This window comes from Bos mutus, chromosome 9, assembly GCF_027580195.1.
Source record: "Bos mutus isolate GX-2022 chromosome 9, NWIPB_WYAK_1.1, whole genome shotgun sequence".
Classification (NCBI taxonomy): domain Eukaryota; kingdom Metazoa; phylum Chordata; class Mammalia; order Artiodactyla; family Bovidae; genus Bos; species Bos mutus.
In genome coordinates, this window is record NC_091625.1 from 84,480,864 (window position 1) to 84,505,630 (window position 24,767).

The 24,767-nt window shown below is 35.4% G+C and overlaps 1 protein-coding gene across 5 annotated transcripts in view; it reads left to right on the top strand.

Moving 5' to 3' along the window:
• Nucleotides 1–24,767, top strand: part of STXBP5 (syntaxin binding protein 5) — a 157,146-nt gene that overhangs the window by 40,178 nt on the left and 92,201 nt on the right. For all 5 annotated transcript variants that reach the window (XM_005894662.3, XM_005894663.3, XM_070376830.1 and 2 more), the window contains 4 exons: nt 7,638–7,772; nt 8,120–8,183; nt 14,272–14,355; nt 18,615–18,738. In XM_005894662.3, coding sequence (XP_005894724.1) covers nt 7,638–7,772; nt 8,120–8,183; nt 14,272–14,355; nt 18,615–18,738 — 407 coding nt within the window. The remainder of the gene's footprint in view (nt 1–7,637; nt 7,773–8,119; nt 8,184–14,271; nt 14,356–18,614; nt 18,739–24,767) is intronic.

Consider the following 24,767-nt stretch of genomic DNA (forward strand, 5'->3'; position numbering starts at 1 on the left):
AACTTTTTATAGTTCATTTGTCCATTTAATGAATATTTGTTGAGTATTAGGTGCATGATAGTGTAATATTTGCAAAGACTGTAAAAGTGATGACGTATTTCTTGTCATGTTGGGCTGATCGAATGGTAGTCTAAGCATGTAGAGGAGTTTATTGGCTCATATTTCTTTCTATGGATTAAATTGTAAAGTTGTAATCATCTGTGTATTATGCCCTTCTTTATGGGTGGTTAATTTCAATATAGGAGGCTGTTTGTGTTCTCCTGTTAAAGAAAATTGGTAATAGTAAATCTTCCTTACAGTGCTTATTGACTACATAGTATTTGACAGATTGCTGCTAAGGATAGTGAATAGAATATTTGTATCACTCCCTAACAGTTAACATATTGCACATTTTTTTAAAGTTCTTCAAGCAAATATAAAAATTGTTGTGTTCCCAGTAATACTTTGTGTACATTAAATACATTTATGTGTAAGTTCAGTATAGGGAGTTAGAATACAGCTCCATTTAGTGTCACACTGAAGGAATTCAACTTTATTATCTGTGTATTTCTAATGTATTAGTTTCATTCACACTTTTTATTTTTTTGGCTCAACTTGTTCATTTTAAAGTTTCTTTTCAGCCTCAAGTTAATATTCCATTCTTATTTAACCTTATTAGTGTTTACTGGGTTTTAATGTTTTCCATGTGGTCTCAACTATATGTAGTATTATAAATTATTTTTAGTATAACCTTTTCCCTTAATAATGTCAGCACATAAACTTAACTTGGTTTCCTGGTATTAGTAAAAATTGAAGTCACTGTCATTTATTATGATGTTTATCACCTGAAAATTAAAAAATCTTTATGATAAAAGTACATGAAAAAAATAGTTATGAATTTGATTTTAATCACAGGTAATGTTTTAGCTTCATGATAAATACACTTACATTCCTAAAAAGTTTTCCTGAGGCCTTTTTAACATAACTCTAGAGCTTTAAGAATTGGTTTGCCCATGTTTCATGACTTCATTTTCAACTAAAAATTTTAGTTGAATAGATTATATTATGTAATAGATCAATTATCTATTCCTGAATATCAAAACATCCCAAAATTTAAGAGGCTAAAATAATGATTATTTTGTTTGCTTACCATTCTCTGCATCAGCCACTTGAGTTGGGCTTCGCAGGAGTCGTTTTCTCCTGTAGTCAATGTACCACACTCATGTGGTTGCTCTACTGACTTGGGTGATCTAGGCTTGCCTTCTCATTTGTCTGATGGTTGATGCTTGCTATGGACTGGGCCATTGTCTCCAGAAGTTTCTTCTGGGTTTCATCACATGGCATCTGGGTCCCAAAAGTATAAGGAAGAGGGAAGCCATAACGTGCAAGTTCTTTTCAGTCTCCGCTTGTGGCACAACTAAAGTTCCGTTGCTCAGTAAAGTCACATTATCAATCCTAGCATTAGCGTTGGGGAGATGGTGCAGGAGAGAGTGTACGGTGGGTGGAGATGAGATCTTCTGGAGCTATCACTGTAGTATTTTCCATATGTGATACTTGGTTCATTGTAGAAACCTTATTTCCAGTATTTTTCACATCTTTTGATCTGAACTCTTTTTGAAATGATAGTTCAGTCCCCTTTGTTTCATGACCACTTTTACTGAAAAAAATTAGATTTCCATCATGGATTGCTTTCTTCAGTCCAGTCACTCAGTTGTGTCCAACTCTTTGCAACCCCATGGACTGCAGCATGCCATGCTTCCCTGTCTGTCACCAACTGCCAACAGTTGCTCAAACTCATGTCTATCGAGTTGGTGATGCCATCCAACAATCTCATCCTCTGTCATCCCCTTCTCCTCCCATCTTCGATCTTTCCCAGTCAGTTCTTCGTATCAGGTGGCCAAAATATAGGAGATTCAGCATCAGTCCTTCCAGTGAATATTCAGGACTGATTTCCTTTAGGATGGACTGGTTGGATCTCCTTGCAGTCCTGGGGACTCTTCAAGAGTCTTCTCCAACACCACAGTTAAAGAGCATCAGTTCTTCAGCACTCAACTTTCTTCATGGTCCAACACTCACATCCCTGTTTGACTACTGGAAAAGCCATAGCTTTGACTAGATGGACCTTTGTTGGCAAAGTAATGTCTCTGCTTTTGAATATGCTGTCTAGGTTGGTCATAGCTTTTCTTCCAAGGAGTGAGCGTCTTTTAATTTCATGGCTGCAGTCACCATCTGCAGTGATTTTGGAGCCCAGGAAAATAAAGTCTGTCACTGTTTCCATTGTTTCCCCATCTGTTTGCCATAAAGTGATGGGACCAGATGCCATGATCTTAGTTTTTGAATGTTGATTTTTGAGCTAGCTTTTTCACTCTCCTCTTTCACTTTCATCAAGAGGCTCTTCAGTTCCTCTTCACTTTCTGCCATAAGGGTGGTGTCATCTGTGTATCTCAGGTTATTGATATTTCTCCTGGCAATATTGATTCCAGCTTGTGCTTCATCCAGCCCAGAATTTTGCATGATGTACTCAGCATATAAGTTAAATAAGCAGGGTGACAATAAACAGCATTGATGTACTCCTTTCCCAGTTTGGAACCAGTCTGTTGTTCCATTTCCAGTTCTAACTGTTGCTTCTTGACCTGCATACAAATTTCTAGGAGGCAGGTAAGGTGGTCTGGTATTCCCATCTCTTGAAAAATTTTCTGCAGTTTGTTGTGACCTACCCAGTCAAAGGCTTTTGCATAATCAATAAAGCAAAAGTAGATGTTTTTCTGGAATTTTCTTGCTTTTTGATGATCCAGCAGGTGTTGGCAGTTTGATCTCTTGTTCCTCTGCCTTTTCTAAATCCAGCTTGAACATCTGAAAGTTCATGGTTCACAGACTGTTGAAGCCTGGCTTGGAAAATTTTGAGCTTTACTTTGCTAGTGTGTGAAATGAGTGCAATTGTGTGTTAGTTTGAACATTCTTTGGCATTGCCCTTCTTTGGGATTGGAATGAAAACTGACGTTTTTCATTGCTTTCTTAGATTCATTAAATAACAAAATGTGCATATAGTTTTTAGTATGCCAATACATGTTATTCTTTTTAAGTAACCAATTAATATAAATTTTCACCAATTTAATTATTTAATAAAAAGCTTCCTTAGTTATATATCTTAATTTCCAACAGAGAAGACTAAGATTCTTATTTTGTAACAAGGAAATAAGGTCATGTTTGTATAACAAATTTAAAGGACACTAGCTCATTATAGTAAGTCAAGTCCAGTTTGTGTTAACCACCAGCTTCATATTTTGGTAACTGACTAATTAAATTGCCCCAAATTTTAGAATCTTGTATTTCTTTGTAAAGCATGTTGATTGACTTGCTTCATTTTAGTAGTGCATTTCGAGGAACCATATTTTCTTATTGGCCTTTCCCTAAGGCACTGGCATGGTATTGTTTTATTTGATTGCAACATGGAATTTTATTTTTCTCATTATATTCCTAATCCAATATGTTCATGAAAATTTGCTAGTTAAGAAATTATCAAGTTAATTGTGATAAAAAAAAAAAAACATTTGACTTTCCCCCTCCTCAATTGACTTAAATAATCAAGGTAGTTTTGGAACTGAGTAAGTTTTAAATTTGGTGGGGCATTGTACAAATATACCCCTATGGTTCGTATTGTTTTTAAGTGTACAAGACTCATTCTAGGGATAATATTAAAGTCTTTGTGCCAGATCAGTAAGTAAACATTTTAAGTTCCTTCTTAAAATGTTAAACATTAAATAGGATAAAGATTAAAAGATAAAGATGCTTAAAATTTCCCAGCAATGTAAGTTGGTTTTATAGTTGACTGGAGGGAAAAAAAAACCTTACTATGGTAACTAATATTGAAAAAGTGAGTCTAGGGAAAAACTCTAGATTTCTTTCTGAACAGTAAAGAATTTGTTCTGACTTCACTTTAAATATTTGAGAAACAGCTGTAGTGTGGTGTTGCTGTGCTAAGAACAGAAAATATTGTATGATATATCCAAAATCTCTACCATTAAGGAGGTAAGTTTAAACTTTGTAAACATATGACTTAAATAATGTTAGTATTAAAATCAAAGGTGGATCATGTAATTGTATTAAGCCAGTAACTACTGCTTTTTTGAAGAATAATGGATAATTGCAAAAAAGCAGTACAGATCAGGAAGATGGATATTTCTGGGGTTTTTTTTGTTTTTTTTTTTTAGGTCCAACTCATGATTTTGGCTTATTTTGAAATTATTTTTGAATTTTCAGAATGTTTCAGCTATACTCATGTTTCACTTTAGGGCACATTTCAAATGAGATAGTTTATGATATTTATCGCATTGTTCATTTTGTACCTGGCATGCTATTAGTGTAATTTATTTTCTTCATGTTGTTAAAATTTGCCTATAACTTAATTGGTAGAGTAGCGTTTAGTTTTTTATAATAATTAGCTAACACTTATTGAGCACTTACATATGTCAAGGCCCCATTTTAAGCATCTACCATGCTTTGTCTATTTGATCCTTTCACTGAGGCTCTGCTGCTTAGACACTAAAGCTCTAAGAGATTGAGTGGGTTCCTGAGGGTCATGCTAGTGAGTGTTGGAGCTGGAAGTTACACCAAGGCAGTTGTATTAGAGTCACAATCTTTTTTTCATAATTCCTAAAACCACACAGCTCTGAAAAATTTATTTTAAAAAGCTTGATTTAGGTATAATGGACATACAGTAAACTGCAGAAATTTAAAAGTGTGCAGTTTGATAAGTTTTGACACATACGTACACTCATGAAACTGTCACCATAATCAAAATAATGAACCTGCCCGTCATCCCAGAATGTTTCCTGTGGTAATCCCTCCTGTCTTCTGTTGCTGGTCCCTACCCCACAATTCCAGGCAAGCACTGACTTGTTTTCTGTTACAATAGATTAGTTTACATTTTTCTATTGCATATAAAGGGATTCCCTGGTGGCTCAGAGGTTAAAGCATCTCCCTACAATGCGGGAGACCTGGGTTCTATCACTGGGTCGGGAAGATCCCCTGGAGAAGGAAATGGCAACCCACTCCAGTATTCTTGCCTGGAGAATCCCATAAACGGGGTCACAAAGAGTCAGACACGACTGAGCGAATAGTCTAGTCTTATTGCACATAAATTGTACATGGAACCATGTAGTATATCTTTTTTGTCTGGTTTTCCCTCATCTTCAGTACTTTGAGATTAATTGGTATTGTTGCATGTATGGTTTATTTTTATTTACTACTGAATAATATTCTAAGTATATAACACTTAAAATAATATTCTAAATATATGAGTTTGTTCATTTACCTGTTGAAGGACCTTTGGTTTATTTCCACTTTAGGGCTCTTGCAAAGTTTCTATGAACATTTGTGTACAGGTCTTGTGTAGACCTGTACATACACTTTCCTTCTTCTGGTTAAATACCTAGGAATGGCATGGGTGGTTCATATGGTAGGTGTACATTTAGCTTTTTAAGAAACCACTAGTAATTATAGGTAATAACACAGTGTTACATATTTCAACTTTTCTGAGAGAGTAGGTATTAAACGTCCTCATCATAGAAAAAAAATTCTTACTATACCTGTATCTATGGAGGATAACTAGATTTATTGTGGTGATCATTGCATAATATATACATATGTTGAAGTGTTATGTTGTACACCCAAAACTACTGTTATATGATGATTATGTCTCAAGTAAACGCAATTGCCAGAAATTATTCCTCAAAAATAATCAGTGCATTCACCAGATGTTACCACGTAAAGAAGCCACCTGCCAGAGCAGGATATGTAAGAGACATGGGTTCAGTCCCTCGGTCAGGAAGATCCCCTGGAGAAGGGCATGGCAACCCACTCCAGTGTTCTTTTCTGGAGAATCCCGTGAACAGAGAAGCCTGGCAGGCTACAGTCTATGGGGTTGCAAAGGAACAGACACGACTAAATGACTTAGCACCCATGTACTTACATACTCAGGAAGATCCTCTGGAGAAGGAAATGGCAACCCACTCCAGTAATCTTGCCTGGAAAATCCCTTGGACAGAGGAGGCTACACCCTATGGGGTCACAAAGAGTCGGATACAACTGAGCAACTAACACACCACTGTACTAGGTAATACACAAAATACTCATTTGTACCTTTCTAAAATGTGGAAAATTCTGAAACCTATATAGGCCTAAGTTTTTGTAAAAGTACTGTGGACTTACTGCCTTGTGGAGTAATGTGTGTTTGCTTAGTTGCTCAGTCATGTCCTACTCTTTGAAACACCATGGACTGGAATCCACCAGGGTCCTCTGTTCATGGTATTCTCCAGGTAAGAATACTGGAGTGGGTTGCTATACCCTCCTCCAGGGGATCTTTCCAACCCAGGGATCGAACCCAGGTCTCCCACATTGCAGGCAGATTGTTTACTGTCTGAGCCACCAAGGAAGCCCAAAAAGTAGTAAGATACTATAAGATGTTTTTTTGATTCAGTAGTCATTTCTTTGCTTTGTTCAATTTACACATAAATCCTTTGGAAAAATGACATGCTGTCATATAAACCACTAACAAAAAATATAGATGATGAACCTTAAGTAATTATCTATTTTATTACCTTTGGGAAATAGTGAGACCATGAGTTGCATGTATTTGAAGTGTTTTCATCTTGAAATTTCTCTGTGATGAAATTATGTTAATAGGAATAACAAATGTTCGGTATGTTGTATCTTGTCTAATGCTTAGTGTCATTTAAAGAGTTCAGCAGTGATTATCTTCATTGTATATTATTTGAAGGGCTATTCCATTAAAATCTTAAATAGTATATTTTGAAAGACACACACGTCTGAAAAAAATGAGTTTATATGGTTTCATAACATACAATGTTTTACTAAAAATGAGTTCTACGAAAAGGACAAGGTAGGTTCCATTCTTTACCTTGTAATCAATTGAGCTTATTTAGAAAATGTTTGAAATTGTTTGAATGATTATAAACTTTAATTCATGCCTGTAAATTTTTATAATGTGTCAACAAATATCTCTTACATCATTGGAAAGAGATCATTTGAGTATATTCCAATATCATTACCTAAGCCTGAGTACAGAGGATCTTTGCCCTCCAGAGGCGTAGAAGTTGGTGAGAAAGGTAGACTGTTTTATAAGGCAAGCCAGATAGAGATACAAAAGTATTGGGATATTGATTTGAATGAAGGTGGTATTTTAACTAGATCTTGAGCAAAAGAAAATTGTGAGCAGGAGGAGTATTTTGCATGGAAGGAATAGTCAGCACAGGTATTGAGATGGATTAGTGTGTTCAGTAACTTCTGAGAAATATGGTAGTGCCTAGGAGTGATGAGTGTTAGCTCAGTTTGTGGCTTTACAGATTCAGTTTGTGATGTGCATGAAGTGACACAATGGATTTGAAATAGCCAGATATGAAACACATACTAATGTCAAAACTCGTCTTTTCTCTGTTTTGCTGTTTATTTTTGTAATGACTTATATTTGACATTAAAGTAGAATTAGCATAATTGAATATTAACTGCAGTGAGGTAAATATGATGGTTGTATCTTTTTTGTTTCCTAAATTGTATATATCAGTATTACTCCTCTAATACTGTTAATAAAATTTGCCAAGTATTTTTCTAATTTCCTTTGGATATATTTTGTTTTGCAGGGTTACATTTTGCCATCTGCCTTTCCAGAGTAAGTGGCTCTATGTGGGCACTGAACGAGGTAACATACACATTGTCAATGTGGAGTCCTTCACACTCTCAGGCTACGTCATTATGTGGAATAAAGCCATTGAACTGTGAGTTTGAGCAAATGTTGCATATGTATTTCTACTCTGTAGGCCTCAGTTTAGCTGAATGACTAAACTGTATGACTTCTTTTTCTCTGAGTAAATATTAGTAGAACTTTTTTTTTTTTTAGCATAATGCTACTTTTCTTATTTTTGATATGAGCTATAGAATTGAATGGCATACCCCAATTGGAGGCTAGAATTCAGTAAAATAAAAATAGCACTCATTTACTGAAATGTTTTCAACCCTTGTAAATATATCTTTATTTTCCAGTTGTTATTTCTGTTGTAATAAATGTGTAGTTGTATTGCCATTTTTGGTTGAGAAAAAAAAATCTTAACTTTTTTTCTTTCAGGTCATCTAAATCTCACCCAGGGCCTGTTGTCCATATAAGTGATAATCCAATGGATGAAGGAAAGGTAGATTGTTTCAAATAAATATATTTGTTATTTAAATGCATGAATTCCAGTATTTTTTACATATGCAAACTCTTCTGGAATCATGCTTACTCTGCAAATTTGAGATTGCTAACAAAAGTTGTATATCATATAAACAATTGCTTATTTATAGATTATAAGGAACAAGTGAAAGAATTAAAATCACTTACATTTTAAAGAAGAAAACTCTAAAACAAAATTTAATAAATACAATTAAAGCTTATTAACTTGTTTTTTGCTTATTTGTAGTAATTCCCCCAATTCTCTGATAATCCTGACAAAACCCATTTTCTTCTAGTTTTGAATTCTTTTTTATACTTTTTGTAGTTATTCAATTTTTATTATACTTACCACATAACACCTCTCTCGCCTAAATTTTTCTTCATAAAAATCTCAGGTTAATCAGTTCAGTTCAGTCACTTAGTCGTGTCCGACTCTTTGCAACCCCATGGACTGTAGCACGCCAGACTTCCCTGTCCATCACCAACTCTTGGCGCTTGCTCAAACTCATGTCCATCGAGTCAGTGATAACATCCAACCATCTCATCTTCTGTCCTCCCCTTCTCCTCCTGCCTTCAATCTTTCCCAGCATCAGGGTCTTTTCCAATAAGTCAGTTCTTTGCATCAGATGGCCAAAAGCATTGGAGCTTCAGCTTCAGCATCAATCCTTCCAATGAATACTCAGGACTGATCTCCTTTAGGATAGACTGGTTGGATCTCCTTGCAGTCCAAGGACTCTCAAGAGTCTTCTCCAATACCACAGTTCAAAAGCATCAATTCTTCAGCACTCAACTTTCTCTATGGTCCAACTCTCATATCCATACATTACTACTGAAAAACCATAGCTTTGACTAGACGGACCTTTGTTGACAAAGTAATGTCTCTGCTTTTTAATATGCTGTCTAGGTTTGTCATAGCTTTTTTTCCAAGGAGCAAGCATCATTTAATTTCATGGTTGTAGTCACCATCTGTAGTGATTTTGGAGCCCCCCAAAATAGTCTCTCACTGTTTCCCCATCTGTTTGCCGTGAAGTGATGGGACCAGATGCCATGATCTTAGTCTTTTGAATGTTGAGTTTTTTTTTTTTTTGAATGTTGAGTTTTAAGCCAACTTTTTCACTCTCCTCTTTCACTTTCATCAAGAGGCTCTTCAGTTCCTCTTTGCTTTCTGCTATAAGGGTGGTGTCATCTGTGTATCTGAGGTTATTGCTATTTCTCCCAGTAATCTTGATTCCAGCTTGTGCTTTATCCAGCCAGGCATTTTGCATGATATATTCTGCATATAAGTTAAATAAGCAGGGTGACAATATACAACCTTGATGTACTCCTTTCCTGATTTGAAACCAGTCTGTTGTTCCGTGTCCAGTTCTAATTGTTGCTTCTTGACCTGCATACAGATTTCTCAGGAGGCAGGTAAGGTCTGCTATTCTCTTTAAGAATTTTCCACAGTTTGTTGTGGTCCACACAGTCAAAGGCTTTGGCATTTTTATTTTATTAGCCAAAGTTAATATTAATCAAAGGCTCATGTTAATAGGTATGTTTGAAAATAATACTTTTTTTATACTCAAAACCAGTTCCATGCAGTCATTACCTAGCTGTTGTTAATTTAGGTTCCTTAATACCCTGAAAATCAATAAAATTTAGTTTAGTTTCTTTAGTACACTAAAAAAAAGTAAAATTTTCTTTTCGTGAATCTGTTTCATAATTTAAACCAGTCTCAGTTCTTTTTAATTACGTTTTTTCTACTTATAAAGTTTCATGATAATTAGTCTGCATAAATACCAGGAAGTTAATCACTATCAGAAATCAGTGAAATGAACCTTCTGGATTTTGTGATGCAGTTTACTCAGGTTTTTCCTTTCTTTAATTACTGGGACTAGTGATGCCTCTATGTTGTGTTAACACCGTTCTCTTATTTGACACAGAAAACAAAAGGATGGCTGTACTGTACTGTTGGGAGCTGACTTTATCATGCCATTGTATGTTTTGAGAGAAACTTTCCATGAAGCAAGTTATAGTAACCTGTATCTTCACTTATTTATTTTTGGTATAAGATAATTGTCTAAAAGCCAGCCTTTAGGTAGGGGACCTGGTAGAAGAGTTGAAAACTTTCCTTTATTTTACGCTGAATCCATCACTAAATCATTTCAGTCCTTCCACTGCAGTGTCACTTTGCTATTCAGTCTCCTTCCCCTACTGCAGTTCAAGGCATTCCAACCCATTCTTGAGTCGTCTCCAGATCAGTCTTCCTCAAGTGCCATTTTAATCTTCTTGTTCTCCTGTTCCAAAGCTTTCAGTGGTTCTGTATTATCAAACAAACAAAGCAGTGTTTCTGTACAACATAACCCTAGGTTTCATTATCTTTGAGAACATCCTTACCTGAACACTGTGCTGAAGCAAATAGTTACTGTTGCCCAAATGTGAGCTGCTCTTTACTATCTCCGTGACTTATTTATGTAAGACCTTTTGTTCAGAATTCCTTCTCACCGTTCTTTCTCTACTGAATTCCTACTCACATCTTAAAGCTCAGATTAAAATATCATATCTTTCATGATACCTTTCTTGATAATCCTGACATAAAATGCTTTATCACTTCCAAATTTATTAGCACCTTAGTTGTGCAAGTTTTACAGTATTTACCACATATTGCCTTGAATTAGAAATGTGTTATCTCAACTCCCCTGAACTTGAAGGACTCCTTGAGCACAAAGATAGTATTTATGCAAGTTTATATTTTCTATAGCACTCAACATGCAATAAAATAATAACTGTTCAATATGTTTGTGCTAAGTCACTTCAGTCATATATGATTCTTTACAACTCTCTGAACTGTAACCCGCCGGCTCCTCTGTCCATGGGATTCTCCAGGCAGGAAATCTGGAATGGGTTGCCATTTCCTTCTTTGGGGCATCTTCTCAACCCAGGGATCAGACCCATGTCTCTTATGTCTCTTGCATTCACAGGCAGTTCTTTACCACTAGCATGACCTGGGAATCCTGGTTCAATATGTACTTAATTGAAAAAATTTGTATCATCCTCATTTTTTGAAACATGGCATTATATTATCCTCCTTAATACCCAGAATTAATCTCTTTCAAACATTTTTACGTATTAGGGTGCTAGAACAGATGATATTATCTAACTTTTGGTTTCTAATAGAAAATTTTACTTCATGCTACTGACTCCTATTTCTAAAGATCTCTTTGACATTGTGTCACTGAAAAAAGAGGTAAGGTGATAGGATATGTCCTTTCAAAGCTAACCTTATGGTGGATGACGCTGCCACATTAAGCACAGGTCCTGGCCAAAGAAAGTTAAGTGTTCGTGTCAAACCCCTTACTTAACAGTAATAACTACCATTTATTAACCCCTACTTTGTCGGGCACTGCTTTCCACTTTATGTGCACTAATTTTATTTGATCCTGCCAACAAATCTTAAGTGAGCTGTTTTCCCTGTTTTATAAATAATCAGGCAGAGACTTGATCCAGTTATGTATTCCAGAGGTACAAAGCTAGATATTGATGGAGCTGGGATTTTGAATAGTGATTTCTCTGATTTCAACCTCAGAGTACTCTCCATTATGCTACATTTCTTCTGTAAGATGTAGATCACGTATTAATGTGAAGAGCTGTATCAGTATACCTGATGAATGCTTTTTATGAGAGAAAAATTCAAAGAAAATTCATCAATAGTACTGTTAAAAAATTAACATTTCTATGAGTTATAGAAGATTCTAGTGGGAATAAGCTTTGAATTTTCTGTTTATAAGTACCACATCCTTCAGTTCTTCTATTTTTTACTATTTAGGAGATTATAGGGGTTAAAGTCTAACTTGTTGGCACAGATTTCTGATATTTGTAGGAAGGTAAAGCTGGCTGGAGGGGTTAAAGTTTACTATAATCCTCTTATGTTGTTAATGTCTGGATGGGTAAAATATTTAAGTTGAATAGTTACTATTGGTAGATCTGGGCCTAGACTGTAAGTTACCTGTGTCCTGAACAATCCAGTATTGTTTTACACTATACATAAAATATACACTGTACATTGATTCTTAAATGTTATCTTTTTCCATCTCTTTTCTTACTCCTGAAGTTTCTCTCTTACTTCCCCCATCAGAAAATGCCATATACATGTCCAGGATGCTTAGAAGGACTAAAAAGGGTAAAGGAAACAAATACCAGTTTTTTTCCCAGAAGGAGTATGTATTACAGATGGTCAAGGAAAGAAGAGTTTATTTTAGGAAAATTAGCTCTACTTCGTACCAAGATGTAAATTTGTTTTATTAGTTTCAGTGACTGGGTCTTTTGAGTGCCCCTATACACTGAAAATACACTAAGTTACTATTTAGTGAAAATTACTGGGCCTGCCTCCAAATTTGTTCATATCTCCAGATTACGTGAATGATTATTGACTAGTTGCTGGTTATTCATGTACTTATTAAACAAATATTTATCGAATATCTACTATGTATTAGTATATTAGATTCTAGAGACATCTATGGAGACTAGAGATGAAAATGCATGTATTAATATGGAGAAGGAGCATCTTTGTCCAGAGGAACTGGTTAGACTTACCCAAGGAAGCAACATGAAAAGTGAAGAAAAAGGGAGGAGCTTACAAGCAGACAAAACACAATTATTTATAAAATGCCAGTGTAAACAGTAGGCAGTTTGTGAGGCAAGAACATGGATTTCATTCTAGAACTTATTTATTTACAAAAAATGGATTAAGGACCTATATTAGACTGTATGTCTTATGTTAAAAGTATAGTAGTAAACAAGATAAAACCAAATCTTGCTTAAATAAACCAATGTTATAGTCTGCAAGAGAATTCAGATAAGGAAAAGGACATTATTAAATTGTATAGTGACCTTTCAGGCTAAAAAATGTACAAGTTGCTGTTGGAGCATATAAGAAGGCACTGACTTAATTTGGTAGGTCAAGGAAGGCTTCCAGGAGGAAGTGATAGCTAAAATGACCTGAAGGATTAGTAAGATTAGTCAGGCAAAAAGGATGACTTCAGACGAAGTGGTCCAGTTAGGATGACAGCATGTGCAGAGGCGTAAAGGTAAGAGAGAACATGACCTGAAAGATATACTGGAATGTATTGGGTAATAGGAATGTGGAACAGCATGAAGCTGAGGGGTTAAGCAGAGGTCAGACCATGATATATCTTGTAGGTCAGATTATTCAGTTTGGACTTGATCCTAAAAATAAGCATAAAGCATTAAAATTTTTAAATAAAAGAATACATTACATGATCAGACTAGCTACGATATGGAGTGAAGTAAATAAGGAACAAGACTAGTGAGTCAGAGAGACCAGAAACTAGAAAAGAGATCTTTGTGTATTGAACCAGGAGAGATGTATTGAAAGTGGAAAAATAATAAATTATATATGAGTGTAATTTTTAAATTACTTGAGGATTTTACCTACTGGGAGAGACATTAGGATTAAGGATGACGCCAAAGTTTTTACTTGAGCTTCTTAAAGAATATTTTTAAAAATACTGAGAAAGCCTCTGTAACAGGAAATACCAGAAAAAGACAGTAGGGAAAAAAATAATGAATTCAGTTGTGGATACATTTGCTTTGAGGTTCTTGTGGAATAATATGTGAACATGTGACCATTAGAATTATAAGTCTGAATCTCACAAGAGAGGTCTAGGCTAGATATAATTTGGAACTAATCAGTAGATGAATAAATGATATTGCCTGATAGTGTGTTAAATTAGAGAAGTTTGTAAACTTTAAAGCACATGTAAATTTTTATTAGTAAGTTAATGAATGGAAATGTACATTCTGGACTTCAAAATGGTACTGTTTTCATTTTCAATGATCGGTTGTATGATGTATGTTGAAATCCTAATGATCAAAGGTGTATGAATATGCAATGCAGTATTCCCATATGTCATCCATGTGATTAGCGATTAGCAATGCAGATGTTTAATGATGCTATAATTTTGTAGCCAAAGCATATGAATGATAATAGTTATCTGTATTGTCAGCAAGTAAATGTTTCACATGACTAATGTCAATCCTAGGTAATGTGGCATTTTCTTTTATTACAGCTTTTGATTGGCTTTGAATCTGGAACAGTAGTGTTATGGGACCTCAAGTCAAAGAAAGCAGACTATAGATACACCTACGATGAGGTAATAACATTGCTTTTGTCATTTCTCCACTTCACAATGGCTTCTCTCAGAACTTCTTTAATTAATGACTTTAGGCAATCTTTGTCGTTACTGTAACACACAAATTTTTGCATATGTATCATATATTTACATAGCTCAAAAGACACAAAAATGATCTCTCCGGCTCCTGGCATTTGACCATCCAATTCCCTTACCTCATCCCAATGTTACTTTCTCATGTATTCTTCCAGAGGTATTTTCTGCATTTACAAGCAAATTAATAAATGTGTGCTAGCTTTTTATTTTATACAAATGGTAGTGTACTGGAAATATTTATAGCTTGCTTGCTTTAGAATCCAAATAAAGATTGTGATTAATAAAAAAGAAGACTTTTATTGCCTTCAGATTTCCTATAAATTGGATGGTTTATTGAGACGACCAAATTTAGGTTCATTTTTTTGTTTTGTTTTTAGCAGGACTATTTCTTAGATGATGCTGATGCTCTTCACCCGGATTGAACAGTAGTGTCTGTGATAATAGCTGTCAGTTATGTTCAAGGCCTAAATCCATTACCATGCAGTTTTTGCAAAGTAGAGAGGTTCTAATTTTATGATTCCTTCTCTATCGATTATCTGGGATACTTCTGTAAAGAGAAGCTTCTCACCTGCTCTTTTGATTATATAGTTGTACAATTTGGATAGGAAAGGCAGGATAAATGCTTGTTTCTTTTATTTCAGTAAAAGGGGCTGTTCTCTAGCAACATTAATGATAAGCAATTTGATTTTGTTTCCCCTTTCACTATGTACTGAAAGATTTAAACGTTATTTCATATGCCTCAGTACACTACCGTTATTAGCCTTACTGATTTTCAGATTGTCCCGTCTTTCATCAGTGAATCTCTTCCATTTGTTTCCTGAGTCCTTTGATAATAGTCTTGGATAGCTTCCTTGCCATCTGTTAGAACAAAGCATACCTATTAAACTTGAATATTTCTGTCCCAAATTTAGAGTATCTTTTTCCATGAAACTGGGTTCTTTCGGTGAGAAATGGTGTCTGGTGACCATAATTTGGTTACCAGGAGTGTTCATAATTTCTAATTCAGAGAATAGATCTAGGAAATGTGTGGGGTTTTTTTGTTTATTTTTAAGAAATGTCATGTGTTCATATTGATGCTCTCAGTTAGTCAAACAGATTACATTGAGTAACTATAGCAAAACTAGGAATACTTTGTAAATGTCTGCATATTATCTTTATAAGCCTGACCGAAAGAGAATTTTGTTTTCATAACTGTATACTTTTTTTTTGTATTTTAAAGCCTTTTAGTTAATAAATATTCTGTTGTTTACCAGTCAAGATCTTGAGTTTATTTTAAAAGAGTATTTTTAATAAAGAGTTCTTGTCATTTCTCTGGAAGCTTTGGCCTGTAGAGCTGTTTGTTGTGTCAAAATGAAAGCATATTGTAAGCATATTTGACTTTTTTCTGTTTGCTTTTGTAATTTAAATAGTTATCTTGGCTTTAGCCACTATTGAATCACAGGGAATTTACCCTCTCAGTTTAAACAAACACACTGGGAAAATACATGTAAGAACAGTTTATAGAAATTAACAGATAGTATAGAACAGGGATTCCTTAGGGGATAAAGGTGAGCTTTTCAGTTGCATTAGCTTATGGTCTGGAGGTGCTTCCCTGCTGGCTCAGACGGTAAAGTGTCTGCCTACAATGCGGGAGACCCAGGTTCGATCCCTGGGTCGGGAAGATCCTCTGGAGAAGGAAATGGCAATCCACTCCAGTACTATTGCCTGGAAAATCCCATGGACAGAGGAGCTTAGTAGGCTACAGTCCGTGGAATCGCGAAGAGTTGGACACGACTGAGCGACTTCACTTCACTTCATGGTCTGGAGAGATTTTCCAGGTCTCAATCCATGAAGGAAGGTGGGCAAGGGGGAACCTGCATTAAACCCAGCAGTCTCCCTAAATTGAGGAAACAGAGTTGGGAAATGGGGAAAGTTATCCATAATTTATAAAACAAGGTAACAGAATGTAGGGACCTGCCTTGTGAGAGAGTTTTAAAAATCCACAAGGAGCCCTTTACCTTGGTCTTAAGTTGAACTGAATAATGATTAGTATGAGGTTTAGAATAGATTCATTGGAAAGGAGTAGGTAAAGCAATTCTCATAGCACACACAAGGCTAAGAATAGGTCACATTCCCAACAGAATAGAGAATGCTTGTAGTGGTCAGGGCATCAGAAGAATACTCACAAAGGTATTGCCTTGTCATTGGGATAGACTAGCCCTGCATTAAAAACTGACTTAGCTAGCCTAACAGAGCTTAAGCAAGCCTGTTTCCAGGCTGTTTCCAAGTAGTATTTTTAACTACATACCAGAAGAAAAGGTGAAAAGTATTTAAAAGAGTATAATTGGGCTTCCCTTGTGGCTCAGTGGTAAAGAATCTGCCTGCCAATACAGGAGACACGGGTTTGGTCCCTGATCTGGGAAGATTCACACATGAGTGAAGCAATTAAGCCCTTGCCCCACAACTTCTGAGCTTGTGCTCTAGATCCTGGGAGCTGCAACCACTGAAAGCTGCACACCCTAGGAGCTCATGCTCTGCCATAAGAGAAGCCACTGCAATGAGAAGGCTGCGCACTGCAACTAGAGAAAAGCCTGCACAGCAACAAAGACCCAGCACAACCAAAAATAAATAATTTTTTTAAGCTAATGTCATGATTTATGAGACTGTTCTCCTATAATGAAACATTTGCTAAAAATTAAGAGTATAATTTATATATACCTACATATCTGCCATTCTGGTATTTTTCATTCTTTTGAGTAGATCCAGATTTCCATCTCATATCATTTACCTTCTGCATGAAGGACTGCTTGTAACATGTTTTATAGTGAAAATCTGCAAATTATCTATTCTTTGAGTTCTTTATGTGTGTAAATGTGTTTATTTTACCTTTGTTTTTGAGAAGATATTTGTGATGGATATAATCCTAGGTTGACAGTTTTTTCTTTCAGAACTGTTAAGGTATTACTCAACTGTGTTCTTGCGTTGTTTCTAAGGAAATATCTGCTGTCATCTTTATCTCTGCTTTTCTATATTTAATGTGTTCCCCTCCTTGTCTCCACCCTCTGGTTGCTTTTAAGGATTTCTTATCACTAAAGTTCCAGTTTTAAGCAATTGAAATATGTACTTTTATGTAGTTTTTTCCAAGTTTCTTTTGCTTTGAGTTCACTGCATTTCTAAGATATGTATGTATTCTAGAAGTTTATAGAGTTTAAAGTTTTCATCAGATTTAGGAAATTTTGGGTCATTATTTCTTCCAATATATATTCTGTCCATAGGCTCCCTTCTGAGACTCCTATGACACACATATTAGTCTTCTTGAAGTTGTACCACAGTTTACTGATGTTCTGCTTATTCTTTGCCCATCTTCCACATTGAGCAGTTTCTGCTGCTGTGTGTCTTCAAGTTAATCAGGCTTTCTTTCTGCTGTATCAAATCTGTTGGCAAACCCATTTGGAAACAATTTTTCATCTTAGACATTTTCATCTCTAGAAATCCACTTGTGTTTTTGAAGGCCTGCATGTCTTCCCTCAACATTTTCATGTTTTCACTTACCTTTTAGAGCATGTGGAGTCTGTTTAAAATATTTGTTTTAATATCCTTGTCTGCTAGTTCTCCCATCAGTATCATTTCTGAGTCTGTTTCTATTGACTACATTTTCTTCTCATTTTGCATCGTATTTCCTGGTTTATTTGCATGCCTTATAGATTTTTGTCACCTGTCTTGAAGTTCAATATGAGGTATTTTCAATCAATCTTAATTCTAAATCTGCATTCTTGTCTCCTAGAACTTTAGTTAATTTATAAAAATTTTTCTGAACAGTCAATGCAACTAGTTTTTCCAGTGGGATATTGACTATAATTACTTGGTAATTTATGTTTAGTTATTGTTTATTCTAAGAAACTACAAGAATGCATTTTGTTTTCTTGAACTTGTCAATAATACATAATCACTATTATATTATTATCATCCTCCCTTAAGGAGTAAATAAAATTTTGAAAGTTAAAAGAGTGTTAGAACCAAATTAAATCTCATTTTTTTGGCAGGACAATTAAGTTATGGGAATTTAATATTAACATATGGACTTCAGCTTGGGAAATAAGAAAAAGGTTAATATGAAAAATTACTTCCAGTTTCAATTATGAATAACTTGGTGTTTAAATAAGTTTTTGTTTTTAAAGGTGGAATTCTTTACCCCTCTTTTATAGGCTATCCACTCTGTTGCTTGGCATCATGAAGGAAAACAATTTATTTGCAGTCATTCGGATGGCACCTTGACTATATGGAATGTGAGATCCCCTGCGAAGCCTGTGCAGACCATAACTCCACATGGTAAGAATGGATCCCTTTTAAACACTACCTAAATTGTGATGGACAGAAAACTGTTTTGAGTTTGCATTTGGGTTTGTTTTTGATGACAAGGATGGGTTCTATTTTGAATTTTAAATTTTAATTTAATTTAAAATTTCTGTATTTACACATATAGAAATAATTTGTAGCAACTGAGTAAATGAAATCTCGAATAACTATATTTGCAGTTGAGATTGCAAATTTGAGCTTTCAGAAAATTAAAGTTACAAAATATTCTGAGTAATTTTTCTCTAATAGTCCAGAAAGTTGATAATTTTGTGAGTGATGTAGGACTTATTTTGAATTTTTGTCATCTTAATATTATCAACTGCAGGTTGCTAGTCTACATATAATATGTATTGAAACACTTGGCACCCTATAGAAGGTAATTGTATACCTTAAAATATTGTCTTCAGAAACCCCCAAATGACCCCAAGTTTGACTCACTAGGAACACTCATGTTGCTGCTGCTGCTAAGTCGCTTCAGTCGTGTCTGACTCTTTGCGACCCCAGAGATGGCAGACCACCAGGCTCTCCCGTCCCTGGGATTCTCCAGGCAAGAACACTGGAGTGGGTTGCCATTTCCTTCTCCAATGCATGAAAGTGAAAAGTGAAAGGGAAGTCGCTCAGTCATGTCCGACTCCTAGCGACCCATGGACTGCAGCCTACCAGTTTCCTCCGTCCATGGGATTTTCCAGGCAAGAGTACTGGAGTGGGGTGCCATTGCCTTCTCCGAGGAACACTCATAGGACTCAGCAAAAGGATGCAAAGTGAAATCAGCAAAGGGAAAAGGCACAAGGGATGGAGTCTAGAGGAATCCAGGCTCAAGCTTCCAGCAGCCTTCTTCCAGTGGAGCCACACAGGATATGCTTGTTTCCTCTTGCAATGAGTTATTACAACATGTATGAAATGTCCTGTACTAGGACGGCTCACCTGAACCTGATGTCCAGGGTTTGTATTGATGTCAATCTATATGCACCCTCTGCTTTAGTTAGCCGGAGAAGGCGATGGCACCCCACTCCAGTAGTCTTGCCTGGAAAACCCCATGGACAGAGGAGCCTGGTAGGCTGCAGTCCATGGGGTCGCAAAGAGTCAGACACGACTGAGCGACTTCACTTTCACTTTTCACTTTCATGCATTGGAGAAGGAAATGGCAACCCACTCCAGTGTTCTTGCCTGGAGAATCCCAGGGACGGCGGAGCCTGGTGGGCTGCTGTCTATGGGGTCGCACAGAGTCGGACACAACTGAAGCGACTTAGCAGCAGCAGCAGCAGCAGCAGCTTTAGTTAGCATGTACCAAAATTTCAGATGCTTAGAAGGAAAACAGAGATTGGTCGTAAACCGTGTTTTTTGTACAAGTAGTACAGACATCGTGTGCCACTCTTTTCAGTCTGGGAGTGGTGGAAGCTGTCTTGAAAGTCAGGTTACCAGTTGTTAAGCAAGAGAGCTAATCCTGAAAGCTGCCATTTTTCTAGGGATGGTGATCTCAAGCTGGTGTGTTAACGCTTAGTCTACAAGTAATGTATATAAAACCTCCATGACAGTTTTATTAGAGTGGCTTACTTGGTGGATCAGATGATAAAGAATCTGCCCTGCAATGTGGGAGACCCATGTTTGATTGATCCCTGCGTCTGGAAGATCCCCTGGAGAAGGGAATGGATATTCCGGTATTCTTGCCTGGAGAATCCCATGGACTGAGGAGCCTGGCGGGATACAGTTCATGGGTTTGCAAAGAGTGGGATACAACTGAGTAACTAACAGTTTCACTTTTTATGAATAGATTATGAAGGACTTTGAATTCTGGATGAGGCCTGGAAATTTGCATTCCTTTATTAATCTGCATTCTCATGATTCTACGCTAAGTAATTCTTAACCAGCAAATTTAGGGAAATGAAAGGAACTGTTGTTTGCATTAGTAGCATACGAAAAGAGTATTTTTATAATTGTATTTCATTGTTCACTTTAAAATATGACTGCCCATTTTCTTTAAAAATTGGTACATTCTGAATTATTGCAATGTAAAAAATAAAGTCAAATTAAAAATTTACTTTGTCTGTCATAGTATGAGTTTTTAGACTTGCTTGTTTCCTGGTAAAAATAACAGTTCTTTTAGCCACATATTGTAATATATTTTACCACTGTTTTTTGGTTGCAGTCAGAGACTCTTCTGGAAAAGCACTTATTTTAAATTTGCTACAGTTCTGTTTATGTGTGCCTCCAGAAGATAACCCTTTTCATAATAGGTTCCAGTTTTCCCTAATATATTTTTGTTCTTCCTTCTCTTAGTGCCTACGTCCCTAATCTTTGTGGTATTCCTGAGTATTTCATACATTTTAGAATCTCCTATCCCCACTGGAATCTAGGAATTCAGAAAATCAAAAAAGTTGAAGATTAGTTTAGAAACCTTTAATTTCAAACCCAGAAGGAAGTATAAATAATATTGAAGTTAGTAGAAATATGTATATTGGTTTTAAAGTTTTAAGTTTATCTAAATTTTCATCTTTTTTTGTAAGTATAGTTCAAAGAGGTTTTTTTAACCAGTTGAGAGTAAGTTGTCAGCATATTGCTTAATCACCCCAAAATAGTTCAGTATTAGTCTCTTACAGAGACATTCTCCTATATCACCAGGTTTTGCCTTTTGTCGAAAGGGTCTATATGCAGATTAGGTTTAGTTACCATGTTTCCTCAGTCTCTTTCAAACTAGAACTCTTCTTGAGCCTTTACTTGACTTTCCTTACAGATAAATTTTGAATGTTGCAGGTCAGTTATTTTATAGAATGTGCTTCCATTTGGTTTTGTCTGATGTTGTTTTCATGATTAGATTCATGTTGCACATCTTCAGCAGGACCATCCCAAAAGGATTGCTGTCTTCTTTTAACAGCCTCAAGTGGAGCTTGTGTTTGATTTGTCATGGTGATGTCTCATACCCTGATTCCTTGATTAAGCTTCTGTCTACTAGGTCTCTCCATTATAGCGTTATTTTTTCCTTTTGAAGTTAATAATTTTTTTGATTTTTTATTGTAATCAATAAGTGTTTTGATTTGAAGGAAATAGTTGAGACTTTATAAACATACTGTTCCTCATCAAAATTTATACCCCCTGGTTTTAGCATCTGTTGATGTTTCTTTGAAGGATTACTTATTACCATAATGGTTGCCAAATGATGATTTTTCTATTTTAATCTTGATTCTCTTTTAATGCTAAAAACGTAAATTCTTGAGAGCAGGCTTTTAGAAGTAGCAAAATTAGATTTCTTCAGAATTTGTAGTATCTTAGTAAAAAAGGCAACCATACACATATTTGTGGTATGTAGTTTTTAGTATACTAAATATCTACTTTCATGGATTAAAATTTAGGGATTTCTTTTCATTACTATCTGTGTTGTGGGCTCTTGCTCTTCCTTTCCTACAGGAAGGAAGGAAGGATTTATGGTAAATCATGGATTTTTTTCATATCTAAATCCATGTAATGTAATGGTTAAGTATCCTATTCTTAAAAACATTTATAAGCATTACCTTGGTAATTGATTGGAACTGATTGTACTTTTATTCATTCAACAAATATTGGTTCTACCATGAGATAAGCACCATTCTATACATTGGATCAAGTAAGCAAAATTTAAGTAAAAGTACTTGAAAATTATGACATGCTATATACATATGTGATTATAATAAATGTAAATTTGGATATCTTATTTACTTGGTAGGATAGCACAAAATATACTTAGATAGGTTTTCCCCAAAATATATTTTATAATGCTAATGTTTCCTATGTTAGTGAGTTATTTGGTGAAAAAGCATGTTATGATCAAAGAAGTTCTAGAAATGCTGAAATAAAGTTGAACATTTTCTTCACTGAAAGACGTCTTAGTTTTCAATGTACACTGAATTTATAAAGGGAAAATATGTATAAACATACATACATATATACAATTGACTCTTGAAAAGAGCAGAAGGTTAGGGGCACTCATTGCTGCATATTAGAAAATCTGCATATAATATCAAGTCAGCCCCCAGTATCTGTGGATACAAATCTGTGGATTCAACCAACCACAGACTGTGTAGTCATCTAGTATTTACTTCTGAAAAAATTTTGCCCTTAAAGTGAACCCATGCAGCTCAAACTCCTGTTGTCCAGGGGTCAACAGGATATTAATTATTTGTGCCAGTTTATATATTTTATGTGGCTTTTCCTAAATTTACTTGACTTTAGCATCTTTTATTCACAGAACATCTTACAGTACTCTAGTGTTCCTCAAAATAGCACTTTGAGAAATGATGGCCTGGTGCTTGAACTATAATTGAATTATAGCTTCAATATTCAGTTTGCCCTCAAATGGAATCATTCATTGCCAAAGTTGTTAGATAGTAGATTCTTATGAGGGTCATGACAGTTATCTAGACAATGATGATAAAATGGCCAGTAAAGGAAAATAATTTGAATTCACTTAAGATAATTTCCTGATATAATGTTGGATAATTTTATGTGTATCAAGATGGTTGACAGTCATATTTTTTCAGAAATTTTCTATTTGGGTGTCTGAAATATATCAACTGGTGATTTTTTGACTAAAAAATGATACTTCCCTTTAATCTAGTTTTTATGATTATCAAAGAACACTTTCCCAGTAATCAGACAATCTGGTATGTAATTCTAGCACTGCTGTTTGTAAGTACTTTGTAGAAATAATTACTGTTTTCTTGGACTTAGTTTCATCATATGTAAAATGGAAGGATTGAATGGGTGATTTTTAAGGTATAAGTTTTTTGATTATGTGGAAATTAAAGAACCAGGATTAGAGAACTTTTATTAAGGGTTGCTAAAGGGAAAAATAAATTCATACTTCACATAAATAAAAGTGAATTTATAGTATTTTAAGGATGTGACATATTAAAATTATATGAATCTACTTTTAAGATTTACCTGAAGCCTAAAACACTCAGTGAATCATAAATCCATACTGCAATTCTTTAATGTATTAATAGTTCATTACAAAAGTTTTTTCCCTAGTTCTTCTATTTGGAAGAACTTACCAGACTCCACAGAACATACTCAAATAAGGCTTTTGTTTAAAGGCAAAGGATACTAAGCAGCAAGAGAAAAAGAATGTGTATAAGCATTCTAAGAGATAGCCCATATGAGTCTCCCACTCTGTACTTTTGCTCACAAGGACTGTACTGAGTCACCAGCTCCAGCCCCCAAACTCTGGCTTCTGAGAAACTCTCAGAGTGATCCTTTAAATGAATAAGCCAGTATTGCCAGTTAGGCCAGTTGCCGGCCATCCAAAACTACTACTCCAAGAGTCACCAAGGGGAGTTTGGGGAGTTTTGGATCTTGAAGAAACACATCATAAATCCCACTACTCTTGGCCATGATCCAAAAACCAGATATCCCATTGGTCATCGGTCCAGCTATAAATCAGCTCTCTCCACACTCATCAAGGAAAGAACACCTTCCCCATTTCAGACTAATGTTATTAACAATGTGATTCTCCAATTTAATTGTCTTATTTTCTAGAGCATCATTGTTCAATAGAAATACGAGATCTGCATGTGTAATCTTAAATTTACTAGTAACCATATTAATAACAGTAAAAAAAATTAAAATTAATTTTAGTAACAAATATGATTTACCCCAAATATGCAAAATATTACTACTTTAGCATGTAATCAGCATATAGAATCGAAGTATTTTGCATTCTTTCTCTGTACTCTTTGAAATCTAGTGTATATTACAGCACATCTGAACGTGGAGTAGCTACATTTCAAGGGCTCAATAGCCATGTGTGAGTGGTGGCTGTCGTACTACGTAGCCCACTCTTGAGTGAGCCCATGGCTGCTGGGTAGCAACAAATGTGTTCTCCATTCTAAGTGGCATTCTACTTCCCCAATTAGAAACTAGGGAAGCACTTGTTTTCTGACAGTGATCCTCATTTATTTGTTAATGCATCTCATTCATTCATTCATTTATTCTTTCAATAGACATTTATTGAGCACCTCCTCAGTACCGGA